At 35.4% G+C, this 27,907-nt stretch overlaps 2 protein-coding genes across 3 annotated transcripts in view; one reads left to right on the top strand and one right to left on the bottom strand.

Moving 5' to 3' along the window:
* The window catches only part of LOC123537368 (branched-chain-amino-acid aminotransferase-like), a 363,414-nt gene that overhangs the window by 120,641 nt on the left and 214,866 nt on the right, over nucleotides 1-27,907 (bottom strand). The window lies entirely within an intron of this gene.
* Nucleotides 28-22,267, top strand: LOC123536255 (cytochrome P450 2J4-like). Of its 2 annotated transcripts, none has more exons than XM_045319254.2 (8): nucleotides 28-454; nucleotides 14,419-14,644; nucleotides 15,074-15,200; nucleotides 16,884-17,052; nucleotides 17,448-17,584; nucleotides 18,563-18,656; nucleotides 20,221-20,424; nucleotides 20,803-22,267. In XM_045319254.2, exons 1-8 carry the CDS (start codon nucleotides 91-93, stop codon nucleotides 20,985-20,987), a joined length of 1,506 nt encoding a protein of 501 aa, XP_045175189.2. In that variant the 5' UTR covers nucleotides 28-90; the 3' UTR covers nucleotides 20,988-22,267. The 2 variants fall into 2 exon arrangements, with proteins under 2 accessions (XP_045175189.2, XP_053383656.1); XM_053527681.1 differs by lacking the exon at nucleotides 28-454 and adding an exon at nucleotides 868-981.

Genomic DNA, 27,907 nt, shown 5'->3' with positions numbered 1-27,907 from the left:
GCTGTAAGCGTGTACTATATAATAACACGTTTTGACGATGTAGTATATAAACGCTTGCTGAACATAGGGATATATCTTGATAAATTCAATATGGAAGGTTTATTAAGTTTAGCCAACATTCCCGTGTTGTTGATATTCTTAACAGTTTTCTTGATTTGTTACCTATATTTACAAAGGAGATCGAACTTCCCACCTGGGCCCCCGGGCTTGCCAATCTTAGGCAACCTGCTTTGGTCGAAAGGACTAAAAAAGAAAGGGATTAAACAATACCAAGCGTTGTTTGAGGCAAGCAGAACGTATGGCGATATAGTATCAATTACGGTCTTGGGTCAGAGGTTCGTATACCTACATGGATATGAAACAATTCGTGAGGCCTTCGTGAAGAATGGGGATGTATTCAGTAACCGACCTAGCTGGCTTAAGGGACTTAAAGAGGAAATCAAGGAAGGAAAAGGTACTTTTTTTATTGTAGTTATGATATTATCCGGTCCCAGAAAAGTCTACATGTATCTAGAAATAGCTATATAACATCAGTAACAAGTGTACAATATATGTCATTATTGCATATTTTACTAAATATAGTAACAAATTTGCACTAAATTTAAACGTATACATGAGCAGCATGGGGCCGATATTAGTTTCATGTGAGCTGGTGTTCCTGATATCGATATCAGGCACACTTCCGGCTGCGCAAATCATTCAGCTTTTATACGTCCACTGACAGAATGTCAAGTGTATACAAACTTATGTCACAGTGAGTGAAAAGAATTGGTATTGTAATACCTAAATCACTGATGCAAGAGAGTATGTTAAACAAGTTTTGATTGGCTGCACACTAAAATCTCACAAAATCACGTTTTTGGCGGTAATTGAAATTATACACTGCACTTGACAGCTTTTCTTGAAAGGGGAAACATGTAGTTTTCTTAACTACAACATTTCTTCTCCTTCTAAAAGACTTACAGCTATTTTACAGCTCAGGTAAATCCCAGGTTGTCCATTGTCCTGTCCCTTGTTCATGAATTGCTTGGTTAAAATTCCCTTTTGTCCAGTTTTCATGAATAATGACATTTCAGCTGTTTTCTAAACTGTCAGTTGTTTTTACAAGAAAACATTATTTTCATATAAGTAAATTCTCTATAGAATGATGCAATTTAGCTTTATTTGCTTATAGCTAACTGCTTTGATTTTGCTTTTATTTGCTTTTATTTTATTTTATGTTATAGCTTATGCTTGTGTTTGTTTGTTTGCAGGACACCCTGCAATTCTACCAATTATCTACATAATCTTCCAACAATGGAATAAATATCGACAAACCCTTATGAATCCCCCAGAAATAATTGAGTTCTACCAAATACACCTCTGTCACAAATGGCGTCCAACATGGTTTTATATCTCTTCATCTGCGAAATCTGCAGAACATTTCTGTTTATTTACAAGAGGGTGTCCAAGTTACAGGACTGATTTTTCAACTTTAGTTTTCCAATTGAAGGATTCAACTTTACGACATGTCTCGTCTTTTTTTTTAAAAAAGTAAAGACTTACTGTCTAAACAAAAGTCCATGGCAAAATTATAACTTCATTTTATTACACGTGTAATCTAAAGAAACTTCACATTTCTCGGCTACCCTACTTTGGATTCTTCATGGAACGACTGGGAACATTTCTTCTTCGTCAGAACTGAGTGCCTATGTATTCTACAAACATTTATTTCAGTGTGCCTTTCAGTGTTTTATTTCTGCTTTATATAATTTTGTTATGTATATTTATTTTGCAATGTGTTTGTTGCATAGATTTTTTTCTGAATAGCTCCAAATTTTTGTTCCATCTCTCAAATACCCAACACGTCTGTCTATCAACCTAGGGATTTATTTTCGCGATTTTCAGAAATTTGGAATTCAAAATTGAATTTTTTTCTAGCACTGCACATCTAACAAAATCGTGAGAAAGTGGAGTGAGATGTGGTAAAGTGAAGTTTAGTGTTTCAAGTAGTAACTTGATATTTATTTTTCAGTGTTCGCAGCTATGTGTTTCATTGTGTGAATTTTAATAGTGTTTTATATACAGAAGTTCTTTTTCAGTATTTATTTTCTGGAATTCTGTAGTACTTACTACATAGAATAGGTAAGATTAATGTCAGTTAGTAAGCTACAGAAATACATAGATGGGCCTTTTGAATTTAATGGAATATTACATTCAAAACCAATACTTCTTTCGGACAGCAAAGGCAGTTATATACATTCAAATTTTCATTAATTTAACAGGCATGGTGTGAATTTTGAATTTGTATATCGTGGCGGAGCTAGACTTGGAGATCAATACCAGTGGCTAATTTGCATAAAAAGATTAACTTCTATGGTTCTGTCACACTTTATGTGTGGTTAGGTACTTGTGACCTCACATGTAAGGTTAATGGTTCAAAGTTTATTACTTTGAGTCACATTTCGGATTCTCAGTGTCATTCTTATATGATATACTGGATTCAGAAATATGAACAGCTTGTTTCGCAGTGCCCATCGGTCAAATTAATCTGGTTGGAAATTCCTGCTTATTCAATTTCTGATTGGAACAAAAGTCGTTTCCACAGAAATCCTGAATATTTTAAGGAACAGGACATTGTTTTAAATGGCCGTATTGTTTTGGTCAATGAGTATTTAAAATCATTGAACCAGTCACGTGGTGTTTCATCCCTGCGTTTCAGAGCTGACCTCCTTCATTACAGGAAAAATAGCTCCAGGTCATCAAACAGAAGCACTCTGAATTTAAAACTATACAAAGATGGTATTCACCCCGGCTTAGTTTTAGCCAAATACTGGTCAAGGCGTTTTGCTCAAAGGGCAATTGTTGACTGTTCCTAGTGTTTGTTTTCTGAATTGTATCATGGGCGTAGCAGGAAACGGGTAGGTAGGGATTGGCCCAATCACTGTACCAGCTGCATTCTTGATTCATTTTCAGATATAAATACTGGATCAGTTTATATTGTCCCGAAACTCGTGTGGCCTTGTACACAGTGTTATTTTGATCAGTTTTCAACAGACAAATTATATTGTGTTTTCATAATAAATTTGTGAATATTTTGTAGTTTTACAAAATTTTTGTAACATTTTGCAATTTTCGCCAAAAAAGTTTTTACATTAGTAGTATAGGTGTCCTTTTGGTGGCAACACTGTAATACTAGTACAGTGCAATATTTGATATTATCTTGGATTTCTTGCGTTTTGATAAAGTTTATTTATTCATATTTTATTGATATTGTGTGTTGTTTATTGTATTGAAAATGTCTTCTTCTCAGGGTGCTGAAGGTGGTTTTGATGAGATACCAGCTGATAAAGCTTTATCTCGGGTCATATCTGATATTAACAAAGGTCAGGAGTACAGAGTTATTTCCAGGTCGGATTATGACAAGTTTTTAGATTATCAAAAGTCCTCTTTCATACACAGTACTCCTCAATCTGGTAGTAATCCAAATGTAGGTAGAGGCAGGGCATCATTATTTGCTAGTTTGAGTGACCAGACTCATGACAAGAAGCCAGCACGTAGTTTATTTGGTAATGCACCAAATGTAAGTTTTCGTACCATTGACGAAACTCCTGTCAAACAGCCTTATAGTTTTAAGGATTATGGTAACACATCTGTTATAGGTACAACGTATGTTCCAAAGTTACCAGTATTTAGTGGTGCTGAAGATACACCCAAGGGCGAGGTTAAATTTGACACATGGCAGTTTGAGGTCAAATGACTGTCATATACCTGAGTCATTAATCCTTCAGTCGATAAGAAATTCTCTGAAAGGTCAGGCTAGGTCTATGTTAGTGTCTGTAGGCGAGCATGCTACACCCTTGGATATTTTGAACAAATTGGATGGTTTCTATGGCAATGTAGAAAGTGGTGAAGATTTGATGCAGTCTTTCTATAGTGACTGTCAGAAACAATCTGAGTCCATAGTATCTTTTGGAGTTAGATTAGAAGAAACAATGTCTAGAGCAGTTCAAAAAGGCCATATTGATAATGTTGCGAAAGATTCAATGCTTCGTAACAAGTTATGGATCGGTCTTAGGGACAAAGATTTGAAAAGAACTACCCATCATTTATATAATAATGTAAAGGATTTTAGATCTGTGTTGCGGGAAATTAGAAAAGTAGAACAACAAGAGTTAGTTAGTGTTAGTAGTTCTAGTTCTACTAAGCCTAAGGTAGTTCAACAGCATAGTAGTCAAGTTGAGGCTAATCAAGTTGAAACTCAGACTGATTCTAATACCCTTGTTTTGAAACAGCTTCAAGAGCTCATGAGTAGAATGAAAACTCTGGAGAGTAAAATGGAGTCTTCCATAGCAAGTTACGCAAACTCTCAATCGTCCGGTGCAAGGAACTCAAATGAGCAATATTCAGATAATGTTCCTGGTAACTATAGGGGTAGATTTAATAACCCTGGTCAATCAAGAGGTAGAGGTTATGGACGATATTTTGGAGAGGTTTTAATAGAGATAATGCCAGCGGCCGAGGTAATGCTCCTATTAATCAGCAGAACAAACAACCTGATAATTTAAACGGGTAAGTTCTTCTGTTGCTGGGCAAACAGAAGAACAGGACTTCACGGAGTCAATGCAGAGCCCACAGTGTAATGTGCAAAAAGTAGATAGTACAAAACCGTCAGTTTTGAGTAGAATGGTTGGTTCTTCCAATGTTAGTTATATCACTGTTTGTGGTGTAGAAACTAGTGGTTTAATAGACACAGGTTCTATGATCACTTCAATTTCTGAAGAATTTTATAAAACACTTCAGCCATTGCCTGTCTTACATGACATAACTGATTTTGGTTTGTCTGTTGAAAGTGCCACAGGTGCACAATTACCCTACAAAGGTTATATTGAAACAGATATTTCTGTTCCATTTTTAGTTGAAGGTTCTTTTTGCATACCATTGTTAGTAGTTCCTACTACAGAATACAGTAGTAAAGTTCCTGTTATTGTAGGTGCAAATTTAATCAGGTTGTGTAAGGATAGTAGTACTGATAATAGTTTACCTGAAGAATGGCAGACAGCAATAGATAGTTTATGTGGTAGCATACCAGTTAAAACAACAAACAATTATGGTATCAAAATTCAGCCAAACGTGGTCAAAACTATCCATGGTTTCGTTAGGAAGGTAGATGACAACGAGTCAGCAGTCACAGAACACATTGATTCTGTCTGTCCGGTGGTCTTACTATTTGTCCTAGAGTAGTTTCTTTGAAATCTGCAGGTAATACTGTTAGAATACCTGTTAGAGTATGTAACCTTTCTGCCAAGGTCATTGATATTCAACCAAAGTCTCTTTTATGTTCCCTACATAGTGTAAAAGTTCCTGGAATCCTGAATCCTGTGTTCAGTCCAAATCGTCTCCTGAAACTTCAAAATTGGAGGAGATGGGTGTTAAAGTTGACACAGAAAATTTAACTCCAGAACAGTTAGTTAGAGTTAGGCAAGTTCTAGAAAATTGGTCACATATCTTTTCTACTGGTCCAACAGATTTAGGTAAAACAAATATTGTCCAGCATGAAATCAAACTATCTGATGATACTCCTTTCAAGGATGCTTATCGTAGAATACCTTCAGGTATGATAGTGGAAGTCAGACAGCATTTGAAAGAAATGCTTGATGCTGATGCAATAAGACCTTCGAATAGTCCATTTTCTTCTAATGTAGTGCTTGTTAGAAAGAAGGACGGAAGTCTAAGATTCTGCATTGACTTCCGGAAGTTAAATAATAGGACAATTAAAGATGCTTATATGTTACCTAGAGTGGATGACACTATAGATAGACTAATTGGTTCAAAGTATTTTTCTAAATTAGATCTACGTAGTGGCTACTGGCAGGTAGAAATGAAAGAGGAGGATAAATTAAAAACTGCTTTTACTGTTGACTGTTGGTAACCTTGGTTTTATTTATGTAACAGGATGGCATTCGGTCTAACCTAGGCCCCGGCTACATTTCAACGTTTAATGGAACGTTGCATGGGTGATATGAATTTGAGAGAATGTCTGATCTTTTTAGACGATATTCTTATTTATTCTCAAACTTTCGAGGAACATATTCGGAGGTAAGAAGCTGTTTTTGAAAGGTTAAATGAACATGGGTTAAAACTGAAACCTAGCAAATGTGAGTTGTTCAAAAATAGTGTTAGTTATCTTGGTCATATTGTTAGCCAAGATGGTATTGCAACTGACCCTGAGAAAATCAATGCTTTGGTTACTTGGCTTGTCCCTAAAAATGTCAAAGAGTTACGTTCTTTCCTTGGTTTTACAGGATACCATAGAAAACTTGTTTTAAATTATTCCAAGCTGGCAAAACCCCTGAATGATTTATTGATAGGTATTTCAACCAAAAAGGGCAAAAAGAGTACCTCTAAACAAAAGGCAAGTACTTAGCATTGGGGAGATCTTCAGCAGCAGGCATTTGAACTTTTGAAGGAAAAACTTTCTTCGCCCCCTGTTTTAGCTTATGCTGATTACGACAAATCCTTTGTTTTAAATGTTGACGCTTCAGGTAATGGTTTAGGGGCTGTCCTATATCAGAATCAAAATGGCAAAGAACGTGTCATTGCGTATGCCAATAGAGGGTTAAAAGGCGGTGAAAAGAACTATCCTGCCCATAAACTTGCATATTTGTGTTTAAAATGGGCTGTTACAGAAAAATTTCATGATTATCTGTATGGAAATACCTTTACAGTAAATACAGATAATAACCCATTGACATATGTTTTTACCACTGCAAATTTTGACGCGACTGGTCATCGTTGGCTTGCGGCTCTTGATAACTACAATTTTACAGTTCAGTACAAAACTGGAAAATCAAATCGTGATGCAGACGGCCTTTCCCGTAGACCACATGATGAGCATGAAATTATTCAATTTCCTGATGTTATAAATGCAATTTGTCATTCATCAGTCACAGACTTCGTCCCTTTTGCTGAAACTTTAGGTACTTCTGAGTTGCAGGAAGATTCTCCTAAAAATTTAGAAGCCACAGGGTTCAGTGACATTAACTGGTCTAAAGAACAAGAACTTGATCATACCCTTGGAAGAGTTATTTCTTTGGTTAAATCAGGAATACTTCCTAAAGGGGACGCCCTTAAAATGGAAACTCCTGAGGTATCCAGGTATCTTCGTGAATGGAAAAAACTTCCATTCACAGATGGTATTTTATACCGCAATTCAACTCTTGATGGACGTACTGTTCAACAGTTAGTTTTGCCATTGAAGTTTAAGGATTTTGTTTTTCAGTCTCTTCATGATGATCTTGTTCATCAAGGTCGTGATAGAACACTTTCTCTTGTTCGTTCTCGTTTTTACTGACCTGGTTTAGAATCGGATGTTGATTCTAAAATCAAACACTGTCACCGTTGCATTAAGAGTAAGATCCAAGCCAACTAGAGCACAACTGGTCAACATTTCTACAACACAGCCAATGGAATTAGTTTGTATTGATTTTTTATCATTGGAACGTTCCAAAGGTGGTTTTGAAAATGTCCTTGTTATCACTGATCATTTTACGAGGTATGCCCAAGCCATTCCCACTAGAAATCAGACAGCAACAACTACTGCCAAAGTTTTATTTGAGAATTTTATTCTCCACTATGGTTTTCCTGCACGTTTACACGGTGATCAGGGCCGAAATTTTGAAAGTCGTGTCATTAAGGATGATGTTTCATAATCGGACCCAAAGTGCTATCGATTATCAAATCGAATCGGAAGGATACAATCGATTGATTATTAATCGAAACACTCGTATATATTATACATAGTAATGTTAATTGGTTTCACCACCTTCTACACTCCAGAACAGTAATGACAATATATTGTTCTTTAATTTATTTCAATTGGAAATGTATATAAAATGTACATGTAATGACATGAATAACATTCAAAACAACAAGAGTCAATATCTGTCTGTATATTTGTATTTTTACACATTTCAACTAACATTTTTAGTCAGACTTGGTATATTGATATTATTAACTCCTGATAACAATTAAAATGAAAATGTGAAATGAAATACACTGGTCACCATTCTTGTTTTAGAGCTTTTTCCACTTGAAAAAAAAGCCAAAATCAGCAAAATATCTATAATTTGTGATCTTTATTTCATACACCTATTTTTCTATTTCCTCCGAAGTGTTTGTACACAAACAAAAAACAAAAATATTTACAGTAAAATAAACAACAGCAACAAAAATAAGAACACACACTAGCTGTTGGCACATATATCATTAATTATATTTCTGCTTGTAAAAACCAACGAGTCCACTTTTTTTTTTAAATCACACCATGAGTGACTTACAGAGATATCTAAAGAATAGTGCATCACATCAGCAGTCCATTCATGTCAAAGATCAAAGCGGTACACTGAAGTTTAAGAATTTTGATTGACAGGTAGAAGTGGTTACATCTGGTGTGACACTGTGTATTGCAAACATTACGAATCTTATGAATTTCTTTCGCCAGTTTTGGTTATTGGACTAGTAGGATGTTTAAACTTTTATAAAATTTTAGGGTAAGAAAATTTTGTTTGTGTAATATTTTTGACACGTTTATTTGACTTGTGAAATATCAGTGTACTTTTATCCTCTGGGCAGATTAAAAAGATAATGCAGTGAAAAAAGATTGAAACTGAAATTAATATTTGTTTGTATAATTGTTTGAGAAATTTTGATTGTAATAAATTCATGACTGTTACATATACGCAATTGACAGAATAATATCATCTTACGATCATTCAAATAGTTGATTCTATCTTTTGTGATGTGTGACAAATTCATTTAAACAAAAATGTAATTATATTTCCCCTCGATTTTTCTCACATTTTTGTTGGTAAACAATTGCTTCACATACTATCTGAACTTACAGGAACAGAAAATTATCTAAGTTCCCAGTATTTAAATGCAAACGAGTGCTCTTCCTTGACCAAACATTTTCGTAAAATGGCGGAACAACTCCCGCCGTCGGAATCAGGTCCTCAATACGTGTAGCCCTATTTAGCAGGTTAAGTAAATTAATACATGGAAAATTAGATCTATTATTACCCGACAATCGATTGTCTCACACACAATCGATTGTTGCCGACCTGGAAAAATTAACGACGATTATTCGATTGTCGGTGACAATCGAGAAATCACTAATTAAGGAGTTGTGTAATCTTGCAGGGGTACAAAAATCCAGAACCACTCCATATCATCCAATGGGAAATGGAGAAGCTGAGCGATTCAATCAGACTCTCATTGGAATGTTGAGTACCCTGAATGATGACCAAAAGTCAAATTGGCGGTCTTATGTCGCACCAATGGTCCATGCATACAATGCAACTCGTCATAGTAGCACAGGTTATTCTCCATTCTTTTTGATGTTTGGACGACATCCTCGTCTTGCTGTAGATGCTTTTCTAAATCTTCCTTCTCAATCTTCTTCTTCTAGTCATGATAGGAAACACTATGTATCTTCTTTAAAAGACCGTCTAAACTTTGCTTACAAAACAGCTTCCACTGAATCTGAGAAAGCCGCAAAGAAAAATAAGTCAAACTATGACATAAAGGTCAAAGAAGCAACAACTGACATAGGTGATAGAGTCCTGGTTTTTAATGTCGGTTTGAAAGGTAAAAACAAATTGGCCGACAAATGGGCCAAAGGCCCCTATATAGTGCTTGAAAAACCTTATACAGATTTGCCAGTGTACAAAGTTGTCAAAGAGAATGGAGATGGCAAAGCTAGAACTTTGCACAGGAACATGTTGCTTCCTTTCTCTACAATTCCTACTTCTGCTTCTGTTCCTCATAGTATTAAGAAGTCAACTGGTAAATCTAGACAACCGAAGAATGTCCCAGCAGAAGTAGTACCTTCTTCAGATAGTTCTGATAGTGATGTATCAGATATATTTTTACCCTAATTTTGTAAAAGTCCTGTAAGGATGAGTAGTTAGACGTTCTATTCCACAGACGTCAGAAAATACTTCTGGATCTTCTATTGCTTTTCCTGGTGTATCTGAATCGGGTAGTACTTTCATAAATTCTTCTTCCGGAAACAAATCTGTTGTCAATGTGTCAGATGTTACTGGAGTCCAATGCCTCCCAGTTTTCATCACTCTAAACATAATTTGAATTTTGACAGATCCTCTGGTGTAACTACATCCAGATTTTCTCCATCCATTCATGATCAAAATACAAATGTTTCTGAGAATACTGTGGAATTGCCAACAAGACCTGTCAGAAATCGTAAAATTCCTATCAAGTTTGATGACTATGTTATGTAACAACAGTAAGCAGAAACAGATGTTGAGGTTTTTGTTTGATAGAAAAGGGAGAATGTCACAGTACAATGTTTATGCAGAACAGTAAAATTTTGTTTGCAATTTTGTGTTTTTAATCTCTATTGTTTTATGTATTCATTGTTTTTATAATTGTAATTGATGTATATATGCTTAACTGCTGTTCTGAATAAGAAGTAGTATGTTTAAATTAAAAACTGGATGAGTTTAGATAAGGAACAAAGCTTGCAAGCATTTAGTTAGCTTGGTAGTAAATTAGAGAAATGTTGTTCTTTCTCTCTTTCCTCTCCTTTTTTGTCGAGCAGAAAATATTTTTTTATTTACAATTTCGTCAAAATGTTGATCCGATTTATTGATAAGGGAAGTTACTCTGTAAGTCAAGTTTTCTATTTCTGACCTTAGCATGACCTACTTACCTATCTAATTTTCTATAAATAGAACACCTCGCAGATACGCGCGAATTGCGGACAAGGGAGCGTTCATGTATTTTACAATAATTAACCTTTCAGTAAACTTCGAGAGAATATTGAGAAATGAAAATACGGAAAAATACACTTTGCCTGCATAAAATTCCTTGGAAAAAATACACAACGTATTTACAAATTAAATAAAGGAATCAGTAAGCATATATATGTTGTAATGAACGTAGGAAGTGCCGCTGTTAACTTATTTTTAATATTTTGTCTTATTTTCTTTGTTGATAGGTACAGTGATGTAATTTCAGAATGCGCGCATTTTTGCAGATTCCCTTTACAGTTGTATATTTATTTAATTGTTATGGTTACCTTAACTTTGAAGCATGGAGTTTCCCATTTGTGACCACATGTCACAACTGGTCAGAATATTTCTAGATATTTTATAGACTCATCTTGATTCTAACCTTTGACTTTTTTTTGCTTATGTGTCATATACTTATTGTTTACAGATATTCACTAGTGCATAGCATGCAGTGTCAACTAAGGTGTGCAATAAAGGGCCATCATTTGGCCAAGTTAATGCTTCTTTAAAATGTGGTTAGATCGAAATATCAAAATTCATGAGACCATAACTTATCAAAGCATCAGTGACTTTCAAATAGATTTCCTTGTTGAATTTATATTTTCATTAATTTTATATGACTAGTCAGTTGCTCTTGTTGTATTATATCTTGTTACTTGTTTCATTTTTCATTTTTTTTTTACTTTTATACATTGTTTTTGTATCTGTCCATTCCTGTCTAACTTAAAAAAGATTTTCATTAAATCATTTTCTACACTTTGGCAGTGGGTTATTATGCTTGCTAAATTTCTTGTTATATTAGATTTGAATCTAGACACTGACATATTCCTAGTAACCTTACTGTTCAACAAGGACTTCAAGTTTAAAGTTCGTCCAAAAAAAAATGAATTCTATGATATTCCAAAAGTATATAAGAAAGATTCATGACATTTGCTTTGTGAATAGGAGCAATTTAGAGATTATTCATGTTATATCATTCTTTTCTTGGACAAGATTTTTGGTTGTTTTGGCAACGGAAACTGTATAATCTGCATTCCGAAATCTATAATGTAGCTGACTAAGGTCCATGAAACTTCATCAGTAAATAGAAAACACTCATTACATTATATGACAATAAAAAAATAATGGTTTCTGTGAACCACAACTTTGAAATAATTATCTTTCAACATTTCCTCATTTCTCAACAAACTGCATTTCTGTGAAACTTCATACACATGCTCCAGCATATAAGAACTTTTCATAGGTGCTGACCTTAGTTGGTGAAATAATTACTTTAATTTTGTATGTAAAGGGACCACCTACTCGCAATGTCAATTTCATTGCAGGTAGAGGATTTGTTATGCATGGTAATACTTTTTTTATCATGCTTATTCGTCATGCTCTTAACAGTTTATAACATATATTGTATTATGTGCTAATGTTGATAATTTTTAACCTGTCAGACTAACCAAACTAATAATTAGGTGATTTCTCATATTGCAATAAATGTACTTCAGACACAACACTTGGCGGCGTCTTTGATGCTTGCATCAATGAATTTCCTTGTGTAGATAATGTAGTATACTCACAGCGCATGATGCGTATATTTTATACGTCTGCTTCTGCAGTTGTTAACTCATATAATAAACATATACTGATAGTAAGAATACTGTGTTGGTCATTCTTTACAATAAGACATGTGAGAATCAATTAATATTTATTAAGACTAATTTAGTAATGTTTTATCTCAGAAATTCGCAAGATGTATTGAAATTGAGACCACATAGATCTCATTTATTTGTGATTTTCTTTTGTCTCATTAATCATTTGAATAGTATAATTAAGAAATAATAAGTTCCCAAGCGTGGTTTATCGTAGAATAACCGATTCTAACACGACATACTAGTATCAACAGTGTTAGAAGAAATGGTAACTACTTTTTACGACATGAACTACTCTTCATGCTACGCACCTGGATCATTCTATACATAGAGTATGACGTTACAGTGTGTACTACCAATAGAAAAATGGAATTCTTTTTAACAAAATGACTGTTATATATGATATGCATTCTAGAAACACTGTTAGTTTATATATTTAGTCAAATTAAATTCATTTGATAAGGATTTTCTACGTTTCAAATTAGTATCTAAAAATAAACAATTGTAGTGAAAGATGCGCATTATATATCTTTAAAGTTTAAACTTTTTAGACGAGACTCTCGATCTGACCAATATCTTGTGCACTTACCTCCCGAACCGTATATTTTAATGTCAGGCATCAAGCAGAAAGGCAATCGGTAATCAACCGTCCACAGCGAAACGATCCCATTGTACGCGAATCTTTTATGTCCCGGTCGGGAGGCGGGTGGTGATGGGAGATGTCAAAAGATGTTTGTGGCAACCTAACTCTGCGTTGTCATGAAGCCAACCTCCCGTCAACCTCTCCAATCAACCTCCCACTATCATCTTTCCTTCCCCCATCAATCTCCCATCATTTTCTTTCCCCATCAACCTCCATCATACTCTCTTCCACCACCATCCTCCCGTCATTCTCTTCCCTTCCCCCATCACCCTCTCATCATCCTCTTCCCACATCAACTCCTATCATCCTCTTCCCTTCCTCCACTAACCTCCTATCGTCCTCTCTTCCCTTCATCCAGCAACCTCCCTTCATCCTCTCCCCTTCCCCCATCAACCTCCCATCATCCTCTTCCCTTCCCCCATCAATCTCTTATCATCCTCTTCGCTTTCTCCATCAATCTCCAATCATCCTCTTTCCTTCCCCCATCAATCTCCCATCATCCTCTTTGCTTTCTCCATCAACCTCCCATCATCCTCTTCCCTTCCCCCATCAATCTTTTATCATCCTCTTCGCTTTCTCCATCATCCTCTTCCCTTCCCCCATCAATCTCCCATCATCCTCTTCGCTTTCTCCATCAACCTCCCATCATCCTATTCCCTTCCCCCATCAATCTCCCATCATCCTCTTCGCTTTCTCCATCAACCTCCCATCATCCTCTTCCCTTCCCCCATCAATCTCCCATCATCCTCTTCGCTTTCTCCATCAACCTCCCATCATCCTCTTCCCTTCCCCATCAATCTCCCATCATCCTCTTCCCTTTCTCCAGCAACCTCCCATCATCCTCTCCCCTTCCCCCATCAACCTTCTATCATCTTTCCCTTTCTCCATCAAACTCCCATCCTCCTTCTCCCTCATCAACTTCCCATCTTTCTCTTCTCCAGTCAACCTCCAAACAACCTCTCATCAGTATTATCAGTTGATCCGGTCTCTTGAATAACCATCACAGAACTTTAATCTTCCACTGTAACGAAGGGGTCTCCGTCACCGAGTTTTTCAGGTCGCTGTCTTTAAATCACTTGCCCCTCACAGCTGTGGGTTCGAAACCACGCTCTGTGAGGAAGCCATCCTGCTGGCTGACTTACGTTAGCTCGATGGCTCTATCCAGGTGTCCGCCTGTCGCGAAATAATACACGGGAGGCACCTGAGGTATTTCTTCTACCACAAATAGGTAGAAAGTCGCCGTATAACTTATAGATATAAACCTTTAGAACAAAACGCATTAAAATAATAGATCAAAAACCTTGTTGAACTACTGTAATATTACAAGCCAATTGTATTTCAGGTGTTGTATGGCAAAGCGGGAATGCCTGGAAAGTTTTGCGGAAGTTTGTTCTGCAGACACTTAGAGAATTTGGCGTTGGGAAGACATCTTTAGAACAAAAAATCATGCGCGAGGTTGACGCTGCTATTGACGTTCTCTACGCCACCAAAGGAAAGCCGTCAGACGTGCGACTGCTTACGTCAATGATGATCAGCAATGTTATTTATGGAATCGTTTTTGCAAAAAGGTAAAACAAAATTTTATACCATCGATTTCTAACAGAATTATCTTTACGTCACTACGCGTGTGTGCATGTAAGTGTTCCTAATTGTCGAAGGCATTTCCTAGGTGTAATTTTTTAAGGTTCATTTGTGCGTTCGTGTATGCGTGTGTGCAATCAAAGGAACTGCAAGTATGATGCTAGATCTACAACACAGTCACATTTACAAATCCCGTGATGTCAATCGGCAAATTACGTAAGCGATTTCGGCATTCTCTGGTTTTTATGGTTCAGTTTTATGTGACGTCCGAGGAATTCCAAATTGCTTTTTCGAAAATACGTACTTACACGGAAATTGCCGAGTGGCATTGCGGGTCTACTACCTTAGTCTAATCAGCAATTTTGTTGAAGTTAATGCTACATATTCCATACAATCGGTATATTTTATTTCTATAGGTTTCACTACAAAGATGAAAAGTTACAAGAAATAATCGAAAACCTGGATAAGATATTCCAGGGAGGTGGTGCATTGTCGCTTGAAGGGATGCTGCCAAACTTTCTTCTTAAGCTTTTAAACAAAGAGGTAAAGACATAAATTTTACTCATTCTCTTTTTTCTTAAAAATGAAATGTTTAAATAATGTTTTAATGCATTACGGTCCTGCAGATAAAAACAATCGACAATACTTTAACAGGAAATTATCCAATATGCATTATATACCACAGAAACCCAATATGTACAAACTGAAATTGGAGGACCGTATGCGGCCGCTGACTTCAAATCACTTGCCCCTTACTGCTGCGGGTTCAAAACTTCGCTTCTGGTGTAAAATGCTTTCATCCGAGGAAGTCATCTCACTTGACTCTACCAACATTCCTGCATGTGCTTGGAATAGTGCTCTGAGGGGCACCTGTGGTCTTTTGCCACCATAAAAAGCTGGGATATCGCCGTATTATCAAAAGTTGTGCCGGTGTAACATTAAATACTGACCCCGTTGAAAATAGACCCCATGGGTCCTTTTTCAACGTTGAGAATTGACACCGTCAACATTTCAACATTAAATTTTGATCAAAAGGTCCTTTTTCAACGTTGAGAAATGACCCCGCCAACATTTCAACATTAAATTTTGATCAATGGGGTCAATTTTCAACGGGGTCAATATTTAATGTTTCACCGGCGTGAGGTTAAACCCAGCAACAAAAACACGCACACACAAAGAAATACAAACACTGAGAATTAACTCTATTGTAGGCAGAGTCTGTTGTATATCAACTGCATATTTACTGCTAATCTCTACCTTTTAAGTCAGAACTGTCGAAGTACTTTCTCTTTATTTGCATACATGTCAATAACATAAAGAGAAGAGCTGAGATTATTATGTTATAAAGGATTTTTGTCGCGCCTACTTTTAGTGGAAGCGAGACTATGCGATCCAAATTCCGGCGGCAACAATTGGAAATACAAACATGTAACCGTTTCACATATATCTTTTAAACCTTATAGAATGATTTAGAAACTAATTTTACATCCCAATGGTGAGTCCTGCCCCCCCCCCCCCCCACACAACAACACACACACACACACGCACACGCAAACGCAAACGCACACGCACACGCACACGCACACACACACACTTGTGACATTGACCTTGAAGAAATTAACATTTTTTAGATTTCTTTGACGCCTTTGAAAATTTCACAAAAATGACAGTTTCTCAAAAACCGTTACATATGTTGCTTTGACACCTTGTAGGATGGTTCAAAAACTCATTTTACACCCACATTGTGAGTCCAGGCCCCTAGTTACCTTGACCTTGAAGAAATTTTATTTTACATTTTTGTCGCCTTTGAAAATTCACAAAAAAATGACAATTTTCCCCCAAATTGTCACAGATTTAGCTTTGAAACTTTGATAATTGGTTATAAAACTCTTTTTGCACCTATTTCATGAATCAAAGCTCCAGTGGGTGAGACACTTTCAGGCGGTGACCTTGTTTCATATTTGTGTTCGGTTTAGATTTACACTGACACAATTAATGGTTCATATGGCGATTTTTCCACGTTTTGGAGAGTGCCCCGCCAAGGATTGTTTCATGCATAGGCGGGTACCTGGGTAGAACCATTGACATTCCGTAAGCCACCTAGATGGTTTCCTGACATAAAAAAAAATTCTACAATGTGAGGTTTCGAACCCACATCGGAGAGGGCAAGCGAGTAGGACAGTCAATTTATTATAAAAGTATGATGCAACTTGTTTACAAACACAGGCTTACGACAGAGTGCAGAATCGCCTGCGTACAATAACATGGATAAAAGAACATATTTACGGCGAGATAAGCAACCATGAGAGCACGTTTGACAACGAGAACATACGAGATTTCATAGATTTGTATCTGCAAGCAAAGATTCAACACTCTGACGAAACTATTTTCAACAGTAAGTATTGGTAATCCCTCAAAGTAATAGACAGTAATGGCAATCGGCATTTTCCGTTCGATTACGTATTCTCAGTAACAATTGTACATGTACGCACAAAAAGTAGCAAAAAAGCCGGGCCACAAGTTCTTGCAACATCAGTAAATGACCCTTTCCCAACGTACAAAGCAAAATATGTTGTTAACATTTTCGCTTTCCACATACATGTAGTTCAGACTTACCAAAATACTTTCATTAGCATTCTAACCCGAATTTAATTTCTACACTGACACCACATGTGGAATAATTGGCCAACGTCGTGTTTCCTATGACTCTCCAAATTTAAACTAAAAACGTGTATTTATAGTCTTTTAGCGATCTAAGTAACACTCCTTTATTTGAACAATTTGTTTCAGAGGGAAACATGTTTCGTGTGATCATGGAACTATTTGTAGCAGGATCTGAAACAACGTCAAATACAATCAACTGGTGTATACTTTATATGCAAGAGTATCCGGATATACAGAAAAAATGTCAGGACGAAATATTTGAGGTATACTTAGCATAATTTGATGACAAATCAATCAACACCAAAATATAGCTGTTGCAGAAGTATGATCTTGCTCTGGAGACGTTAATTCAGACATTTGTTTAGGCGTAAAAGTCACTGACCTGATATCTAGAGGTGTCGTAATCAGTCACGTGGGTTAGCCACCCTGACTGCCATTGCTCAACTTCACGATTATATCAAGAAACAACCCGTCCGATGTTTTGAGTCTAGAAAGTTTTTTAACTCTAGAATAGGAGTTATAAACTTGACGCTGTGTCATATCCCCAGCATCTGGTTGGCTGCTATTGAGGACAGTTTTAAAAAAGACCAATGGCAAGGACACAATCTACGATAAATCACCAAACTCAGTTTTATACCTGGTCAACAGGTAGACTAATCACCATTCTGTTAGCAAAGGTCACACGAAAGTTAGGAATCAGAACTATTTCTGTTTGTTCTTCGACTGTTTACAAAGAATTAATAGTAAAACCGTATACAAGAGTTTCCCGGCACCAGCTAGATGATGACTGCAAGACTTCTGTGTGCCTAAAACTTTTGTCTTTGTCATTAAAATACACCAGGCCTCAAATTGTAATCAAGTTGTCGTTTGCATATTGTCCAAGTATTTAATGTGTTATATTCGAATAATCATGTCCATTAATATCTTCGGGGCCTCCATTGCCGAGTGGATATAGTCGCTGACCCTTATCGCTATGGGTTCGAAACATCGCACTGGGTCCAGAATTATTTCATGTGAGGAAGCCGTCCAGCTGGCTTACGGAAAGGTTGGTGGTTCGGCCCAAGTGCCTGCTCGTACATGAAATAATGCATTTATAGGGCAACAAATGTCTTTCTCCACTATCAAATTGTGTCAGCCTAACGTTAAACTCAGCGGAAACAAAAAAGTCAATATCTGTTTTCTGTATTTTCAATTTCTAGTACAAAAGATGTGTAATTTAATCCCCATTTTATGCTTTACAGAAATGTGGTGACAAGGTTGTAACATGGGCAGAGAGAGGTTCCTTGCCGTATATAGAAGCAACACTGCTTGAAATACAAAGAATGGCAAATATAGGTGAAAATTTACCTGTTTCGTTGCCTTCCAACTGTTTTAATAATTATGGGTATTTTTGCAATCTTGCCTTCACGACAGGGAATAGCTAGATGTTATGTCTCCCACCACATAGTGGTGTGGGAGATATATTGATATACTGCTGTCTGTGTGTGTATCCGTATGTGTGTCCGTGTGTGTGTGTCCGTGTGTCTGTCACAAATCTTGTCCGCGCTCTTAGTTGAACATTTCTCATCGGATCTTCACCAAACTTTAACAAAATGTGTTTACCAATAAGTCCTCGGCCAAGTTTGATAAAGAGCCAAATCGGCTCAGGCACTTCAGAATTATGGCACTTGAATTACCGAAAATTGGCCTTTTTATACTTGTCCGCACTCTAAGTCGAACAGTTCTCATCCGATCTTCACCAGACTAAATGTGTTTACCAATAAGTCCTCGATAAAGTTTGATAACGAGCCAACTTGATCGCCCAAGGCACTTCAGAATTATGGCCCTTGAATTACCGAAAATCGCTCTGTACACACTTGTCCGCACTCTAAGTTGAACATTTCTCATCCGATCTTCAGCAAACGTGAAAAAAATGTGTTTGCCAATAAGTCCTCGGCCAAGTTGGATAACTTGCCAAATCGGCCCAGGCACTTCAGAATTATGGCCCTTGACTTACCGAAAATCACTCTGTACACAGATGCCAGTGATACATGTATTGGTGCATGGTTGACTAAGATATAGAACTATTCAGATGATTAGGCAGTTGTGGGACACATGCGCTTATCTCAAAAGCAGCTCTAGTTTCTTGTGTCACTACAGTTTATAAAATAAATTGACGAAAAAAGACAAATTTCTCTCCTGCTCCTCAATTCAAAGTTAACCGTCGAGAAATACATCTTAGAAAATGAGTATTTGCTAAAATTCCACCCATTGCCATTATTTCTAATCAATTTGGTTAAGAAATATTATATAGGAGAGATCGTCGTGACGTCACGCATCAACACCTGTTTATCTGGTGGTTGGCAAAACAATTGTTTTTACATTGTTTATGTATGGAATCGGAATTTTTAATTTTTAATAACTTTTTCGTTTATTGAAGGATTTTGAAAATTCAAAAAGTTTTGAAATGCTTACGATTTTCATATTTTCCTATGCAATTATCTTTTTTAAATGAATTACCATTTTAAATGACATATGATTTTAATAGCGGCGTTGCGATGTTCAAATTCAATAGAAAACACTGTAAGTTAAGCGTTCATAATTAATCCATTTTACTTCGAAATAATAATTAAAAATTATTAATAAATTGCTTGTTTTATAACCTTTCCATTGATCAAAAAATTATTGATATAATTTGTGTTTTAAGGAAGTTTAAGCCGTTAGAAAAACATTACTGTTTACAAAAATCATCGACGCCCGGCGTCTGCCCACCCGATCTCTCTCTTATCAGTACTAAAAATAGAAAATGCAACGGATTTGTATACAAACACGATCTCTCCTATTACTATGTGCATTTGATCAGATGTGATAAATATAACGACGCGAACAATGTTGATCTCACCGTTTAATTCCATTCTAGCACCAGTGTCAGTACCACACACATCCGATGTTGATGTTACTCTCGGAGGGTACTTTATACCGCGGAGGACTCTGATTATTGCCAATTTATACTCATCCAATATGGATCCGCGTCACTGGGACCAGCCAGAAATCTTCAATCCTGAGAGGTTTATAGAAGGCGGGAAACTGAAGAAAAATCCAGCACTGATCCCGTTTTCAATAGGTAATGCCATCCCATTATGACGTCATACAATATATTTTATTCTAACATCTTATAATAAAGAAACAAAGCTAGATTGTACATGTATATATTTAGTCTTTATTTCTGTTTATCAGTGTATATGAATACAACATTATGGTATAAGGGAATTGCCGAGTTCATTTCATCTGTTTCAGTAGGCTGTATATTCATTCGCTTAAAAATTATTTCCTCTTATGATTTGAAAAACGCAAAATAATTCTGATAAAATGTGATTTGAATCCGACACGAATACAGTTTATATAAGCATTAAACAAAAATATCATTGATAGAATTTTGTACTGACGCCTAATTTTTACTTTAGTCTTTAACAACAATCCTGAGTCTGACATTTATTTCCAGGTCCACGGATATGTTTAGGAGAATCTTTGGCCAGAATGGAAATGTTTTTGATCTTCACAAATCTGCTACAGAGATTTACCTTCTGTAGAGAAGACGATAACGTCAAACACACCTTCGAGAATATTTTAGACCAAACAACAAATGCTCCGAAACCGTACAAAACCCGTGCTGTTAAGCGAGCTTAGATCATCCATTCTCCACGCAGCGATTATTTCCCCTTACGGTACATAAATGAACGCAAGGGAAGCAACCGCTGTGGGGTGCTTGTAGATTATCGTGTAGAAGAACTGGTGAAAATAATCATAATTTCTTGCGATCATAAATTTTGGCAAGTATTAGACTAAGTGAAATACCTTATATATATATATATATATATATATATATACACACACAGAGAAACATTAAACATGAACTTGCACGTGCGCTTCCATTAGAAACTGTGAGACGTCGTGTTAAGAAAGGAAAATGCTCTGTTTTCATTTATTAAATACTCTTATGGTTTTGTGGACGAAGAAGGCACAAAAAAGTTGACTAAAAAATAATCAGTCTTGCAATAGAAAGTATTGGTCTAGTTACATCGTAAATCATTAAACTATGAGCCAATTATATTTAGATCAATAACTCAGTGAAATAAACATTATCCAGCCGGTCACTTTGGGTTTTTATAAACCAATAACCTCATATGTGCTCGCGGATTTTGCTTAACTCTGTGTGTGCTTGCTTTCGATATTGTATATTATTACTATGAATTACTGCTGCTATATGCTTGATTGCTTTGTTTTAGTGTGCTTTTTGATGCATGAACATTTACCTGTCTTAACTTGCTTTTTACCTAATCTTAAAGTTGTGAACATGCTAGTTACTGAAAATTTATTCTTTTAGAATTCTTATAAATCTTTTAATTCTTCTTACGCCGAGCGGCTATTCTTAAGCTCACTTAGTATGTATGTCTTCTTTTGTTTTTATAAAAACTGAGTCCTTAAATATCTTACTCCTATATATAGATATATGTATGTATGTATTAGGAATGATGAATGTTGTAAATTGTTTTTACTTAATAATTTATGTATTTATCATCTCTTACAGCTCTTTCTACTTTTTATGTTGATAATGTTTACCTTTGACATTCATAATCGGTTGTAAAAGCTCATAAGAGCTTATGTTTATATGTTGCTGTCTTGCCGACTCAAAATAAATCTTATCTTATCTTATCTTTATACCAAATAATCTCTATGAAAAGTATAACTATGTCTCTATCAGACACACGCTGTCAGTGTTACTCTCGATTTTAAAATACTTAAATGGAGTTTGGGTGAATAACACTAAGAAACGTATCACTCTCAGTTGAAAACTTGGATTCAGACTCCTCGCTCAAGTATTATCCGAGAATACTATGCCCTCAAAAAGTTTGGAGGCATGTAGGAATAACCTTAAATACTGTTGAAAAATAAAATATAATGAAGTTTCTCATGTTTTGTTTTGATGATATTGCTCCCCTTACGTATTTACTTGTTTTAGAGCGATGGTTGAAGCTTTATTAGAAGGAAACTGGGCAAGGCTCTGTAAGAGAAATGTTTTGTACAAACTCTGGATGGGTGATGATGTTGGGTGCCGCGAGTTACAGGAGTACAAAGTGAATAGTACATTGAAAGAGAAGGATACATGGACATTTTGGGAAGCAGTGCGTTTCCGTCAGCCAATTTGCTAGCCTAAGGACAAGGAGGCGTATTTTGGTATTAAGATGTTGGTGCTCCATGCCATCGAGCTAGTCTTGCAGGCAACACATTGTCTAGTTATTGAGAATCTTTCCTGCAAAGTTACTTGAATATCCAGTATCCACCCATTCATACAATAGAAAAAATGGAACATCCACAGGTCGCTCAACACAACAAAAACGAAAATGTTGCAGGCTCGGTTTGATTGAGCCTGTTCATGGACGGTAGTGGAAATGCATGCTACCGTCCACGCCCTCTAGCCCCGGGTTGAGCAGAACTCAACATTTACACATGCTAAAAGTACAAAAAACAGTTTAGAGACATCCGCAGATATACAATGAATGTGACAAAAATTATGTAAAGTTCTAGAAGGAAGTGTAGCACTGACGTTTAACTTAAAATGATGAATGTTTATACCAAGTTACGTTACATGAATATCCGTACATGTAAGAAAATATTACACAGCGGACAAAAATGACCTTTAATCTTTGACCTTCTCTAGGTCTGACCTGGCTCTTTAATGGAGAGGTATGAGTTTTGAACTGGACACGTCTTATAGTTATAATGAAAACATGCGTCCAGTTTTCTGAATATCCATTCCTGCATAAATAAGATAGAGCGACCAGAAACATGACCTTATATCTTTAACCTTTGTATAAGATCTTGACCTTCCAGCTAGGGGTCCTGATCTTGCTAGCGACACGTCGTCTTTTCATGATGGTTATTTGCGACGTTATTTCGAATCCGACAGTGCATAACAAAGTTGAAGGCCGAATACGATTTTGTGTAATAATTATATCCCCTCAAACCCAATTTCTTATGGCAGAAGTTCCACCAGGTTTTTAGCGAATCAGAATAAAAGAACAATGCGGCTGCTTGCTGAAACCACACTTTGCAACTTCTATTTAGAAAGAATACAATATGGCTTAAATCGAGACCAGATAGGGAGTAGAAAGTTTTGGTTTTAACGTTGGAAAAGATATCTAAAGTAAAGGTATCACCCGTTTTTAAACCAGAGTCCCTGTAAGATTACGTTCTGCTCCACTGACACTAACAACAAAAGGTATCTTTCTCTAATGAAACTTAAGCATTGCGTAAAGTTTGAAGTCGTTTGTATGTTTCATCCCGACAAAATAAAGAGTTAACGGACGGAGGGACAACACCAAATAAAACATGTCTCCATTTTGTTTCAAAATGGGAGCTAAATAACAACGTTACATCTTGATGAAATATGTTCATTTATCATTTATTCCTTAAAGGTAACAATACTTGATCTGGGAAATATACACATGTATACAGTGAAACCTCTTCAGTTAATCAGAAATACTCCACAACACTAATTGTTTCTACTCTCAAGCAATTATGTTTCTATATTTGCTTAACATTTTTTCTCAAATACAGTCAAACTTCGTTCGCTCGAACTTGGCGGGACCGACAAACATTATTTGAGTTATTGATAGTTCTAGCCACCAATAATATATATCATATAGAGATTTTGCCGGGACCTTGCTATGAGTTCGAGCAAATGGTGGTATTTGAATTATCCGAGTATGAGCGAACGAAATTTAATGATTATTGCACGGACGTTCATAATGTCTGATCATAACAAACATGCAATGTTATATGAATCATTCTTAAATGCACTAAAATACTTTCGCTAAACGCTGTCTTCAAGTGACATCTCTCAACTATAGACTATCATGTTGCTGCGCAATATCTACACCCATTTCACTATAAAAGACATCTTGCATTAAGTACAAGATTACAGTATAAGACTAGGCTTATTGTACATTAACAGTAATTTAAGGACCTTAAATGGGAGGTAACACTGCATAATTAAGGCCACAACACAAGTACAAATGCAAATAAATATCTAGAACATTTTGCAATAAAATTAGCAAATATATTATCTTACAAATTAAGGTAGTGGCTGCGTAATGACAACTCGTAAATTGCATTCTCCGTTTTTTGTGTGTGTGTGCGGAAAATCATATGCACGTTGAGCGCTTTAACAACCGAAGAATGCCGAATTGGTTAACGGAAATTGTCGAGTATCATCACGCGTCCATTACCTTATTAAACAACTCTAGGGACCTTAGGGAATGATAAACATGTATGGTTTATATTTGATTGTTATCAAAATTCAGTTGTTAAAAAAATAAAGACGATCTTTTTTTAAAAAAAATGCATTGCATTATAGCAGGGACATAAATAGATAGGGCTGTATACAGTATTCCTGATTATAGTTGAATCAAACAGTAATTAACATGTTCATTAATTAGCAAACAATCCTAGACTCTTGAATCAGCAAGAGGGGCTTATGTTTTTCTGATATGCCCCTAAATTATAAGAGGTAAATAAGATATAAAGACCTATTTTTTCTAATCTGAGAATCTCAAAATTATTTTCCTAAGTAGTATCACTTGAAAGTCATGAAATAATTTCTTCAAACATTCTTACAAAATAATATCACATGGAATATACAATGACGTAACGTCAAAAGTTGCAACCCATTAGTGTAACATAAAAACGACGTCAAAATCATGAAAATAAGTAGTTTACACATAATACATTACACATGATAAAAACGGGACGTCTAAATGCTATTATTTCATTTCAGGCATATTTTTTTCATGTTATATTATAAAAACAATGCATACTTATATTAAACCGTACATTTAAACGTAATAAAAACATTTTAGCAGTACAGATATTCCCTTTTATAACATCTGAATGTGAAAGAACATTTTTCTGTCTCGTAAGTCTGTGTTTCTTTATAACTGTGAGATTTCACCAACAATGTCAAGAATGGTTTCGTGTAAATAAACCGGTAACGAAATAGAGTGTTTGCAATCAATTTCTTTATCAACACACATTATTAAACTATCATGAATTAGTACGCGTTTTTCATTATCATCTTGTATGACAGAGATCCTGTTTTCGGACAGTAAAGACCGTGGTATTAATCTGAAATATACGTATCATTTTTTATGGTTCTCTTTGAAAACCCACTTTTTTAAACAAATGGCAAACCTTTCTATCATTCTAGGTATATTCTTTGTATTTTGCCGTTATTGAATAAAAAAAGAAGACAGAATAAAACGCATCTTGACGTTATTTTCTTTTGACGTTATTATTTTTAAGTGTGACAATTTTAAGAACTCATTCATCTGTAAATAAAAATATCATCTTTGCAAGCACTTTCAAAATTAGACAGTCATTTTACAGAGAAAAGTAAGCGAAATTGATCAAACTTGTTAAAATACAAAAAAGAAAACAGTTTTTTTTTTGTTATCGCAGTTTACAAAACATGGTTAATTTTTTATATGTTTAATAACTGCAAACGTGACAATTTTAAGAACTTGTATTCCTGTAACTACAAACAAAGAAAAGACTAATTTTTAGCTTAGCGTTGCTAATACAGATTCTGTGAAAACAGCGAAGTAAAATAATCTGAAAATAGTTACATTTTATCAGATAATTAATTTTTCTCAGCATTTTATAGCTCAACATGTCTTAATTTTGTATTATTTATGTGAAAATTACATAATTCAACGGCCGCAGAAAACAAATCCATCTTGTTTTTTAACGTATTCACAACGGTCAAAATTACTTCACAAACGTTATCACGTTCAATGACAAAGCATGCAAAATTTCCCGCAATTTCAGTCACGTAAAAAAAAGAAAAATTCCCTAAAGGTAATGTTTCTTTAAAAAATTGTTACAAATTACATACACTTTTTCGTCAATTTTTTCACGCAATTGGTGTTGTTTTTTTTCCATATAACTGTGATTTAAACGATAACTTATTTAATACGTTACTACAGCCTAATTATTGCTCTATATTTTGATACTTTTTTTCAAGAAAATAGGATGAATAGTCATTAAAAACTTTACATTTATTTATATCACTTCAAAGAATTTAAGCATGGGTCGCAACTTTCGACGTTACGTCAATGCATTCTGATTAGATTTGGGTTTTACGGCTCACAAACAATAATGGTTTCAGAAACGAAGTCGGATCAAACGAAAGTGCCTATTAAACGAATGTGTATCTGCTATAATGTCTGCCTTTCTCAAAATAAAAATAATTACAGTGACTGATCTAATCCTAACAGTTTATGCTAAGTTCACATTAGGTGTGCCTCAACTGAAACAACTGTATTCTTGTAAAATAGTCTTGTCCTTTTTTTACATATACAGAAGCTGTGAACTCAAATATTTTATTCATTGGCATTCACCTCTTTTGTTTCAACAAAAGCGTCTTTTTTCATGGAACAGGGATCATTTGGAAGATAAAATAAATGAGACTTTTATTTATTTCAATTTGATTTTGCGAATTTATACGACTGCGGAATGCATATGACTGCGGAATCCATGCAAAAGTGGAATCCCATTGAATCAATGGGACCGCAGAATCCACTAATCTTAGTCCCCAACATACATTTAGTGATTTCACAGTAAATATAAAGTGCTCCAAAGCAAGTATTTCTGTTTATATATCACAGAATAATATCAAATAGGTCTTTGGTTACATGTATAAATAATGGTGCTCTGACAGGTACATTAAAGTACTTGAACATGACATGTAGCAATGGAATTCAATCTGATAATTTTAAACTTTCTTTTTCTTTCGCATATTGACTATTATTCGATCACATCAGAAACAAAACACTGATTAGAAGTGTATACAATATTTTGTATGGCGCAGGCATAGATTTTCAATGTCTTCCATGGCTACATGGTGCAACAAGAACCTTTGCAAAAAAATATGAGTGGAAAGAAATTTGAACATTACATGAGCACTTCGATGGTTTCAATATGATTACAATATGGAACTTTTTAACTCAGTTTAAATGGAATATTCGTGTTCTTTTTTTTTTCATGACAAAAAAATTATTTTTAGCACTTATCATGTTAACTAAAGGAAACGGAAAAAATCATTTGTGCTATATCAACCCTTATCTGCTATTACTCATATAAAGAGTCAAAATTAAGTGTGATGGTAAAAACAAGTAAAACTCTAAAAGAAAATTGACATTGTATAGCAATAATTTTGAAAAACAGCATACTAGCATATCCTCCTAGAAAGAAAAAAAAATTAGTTTTAATTGTAAATGTTAACAACAATGTGGAAAAATACTTTCTTTTACAATCAGGATATTAGTTTTTGCCCTAAGCTTATCTACCTGACTCTCTAATTGTGCATACCAGTGAAAGTGATCATATCTTTCTATTTATATAACATACTCACAAAATAATGGTAACATGATATTATCTTTCATGTGTAATCACTGTTATTGGAATACAAATGGATAGAAATAAATTATTGTGTTTCATCTATACCTCCAATGCTTACTGAATAGCAACACGACTTGTCAATAGTAAGT

Source organism: Mercenaria mercenaria, chromosome 17 (genome assembly GCF_021730395.1).
Source record: "Mercenaria mercenaria strain notata chromosome 17, MADL_Memer_1, whole genome shotgun sequence".
Classification (NCBI taxonomy): Eukaryota; Metazoa; Mollusca; class Bivalvia; order Venerida; family Veneridae; genus Mercenaria; species Mercenaria mercenaria.
The sequence above is the reverse complement of the archived record's forward strand: the minus strand, read 5'-3'. Positions and strand labels throughout refer to the sequence as shown.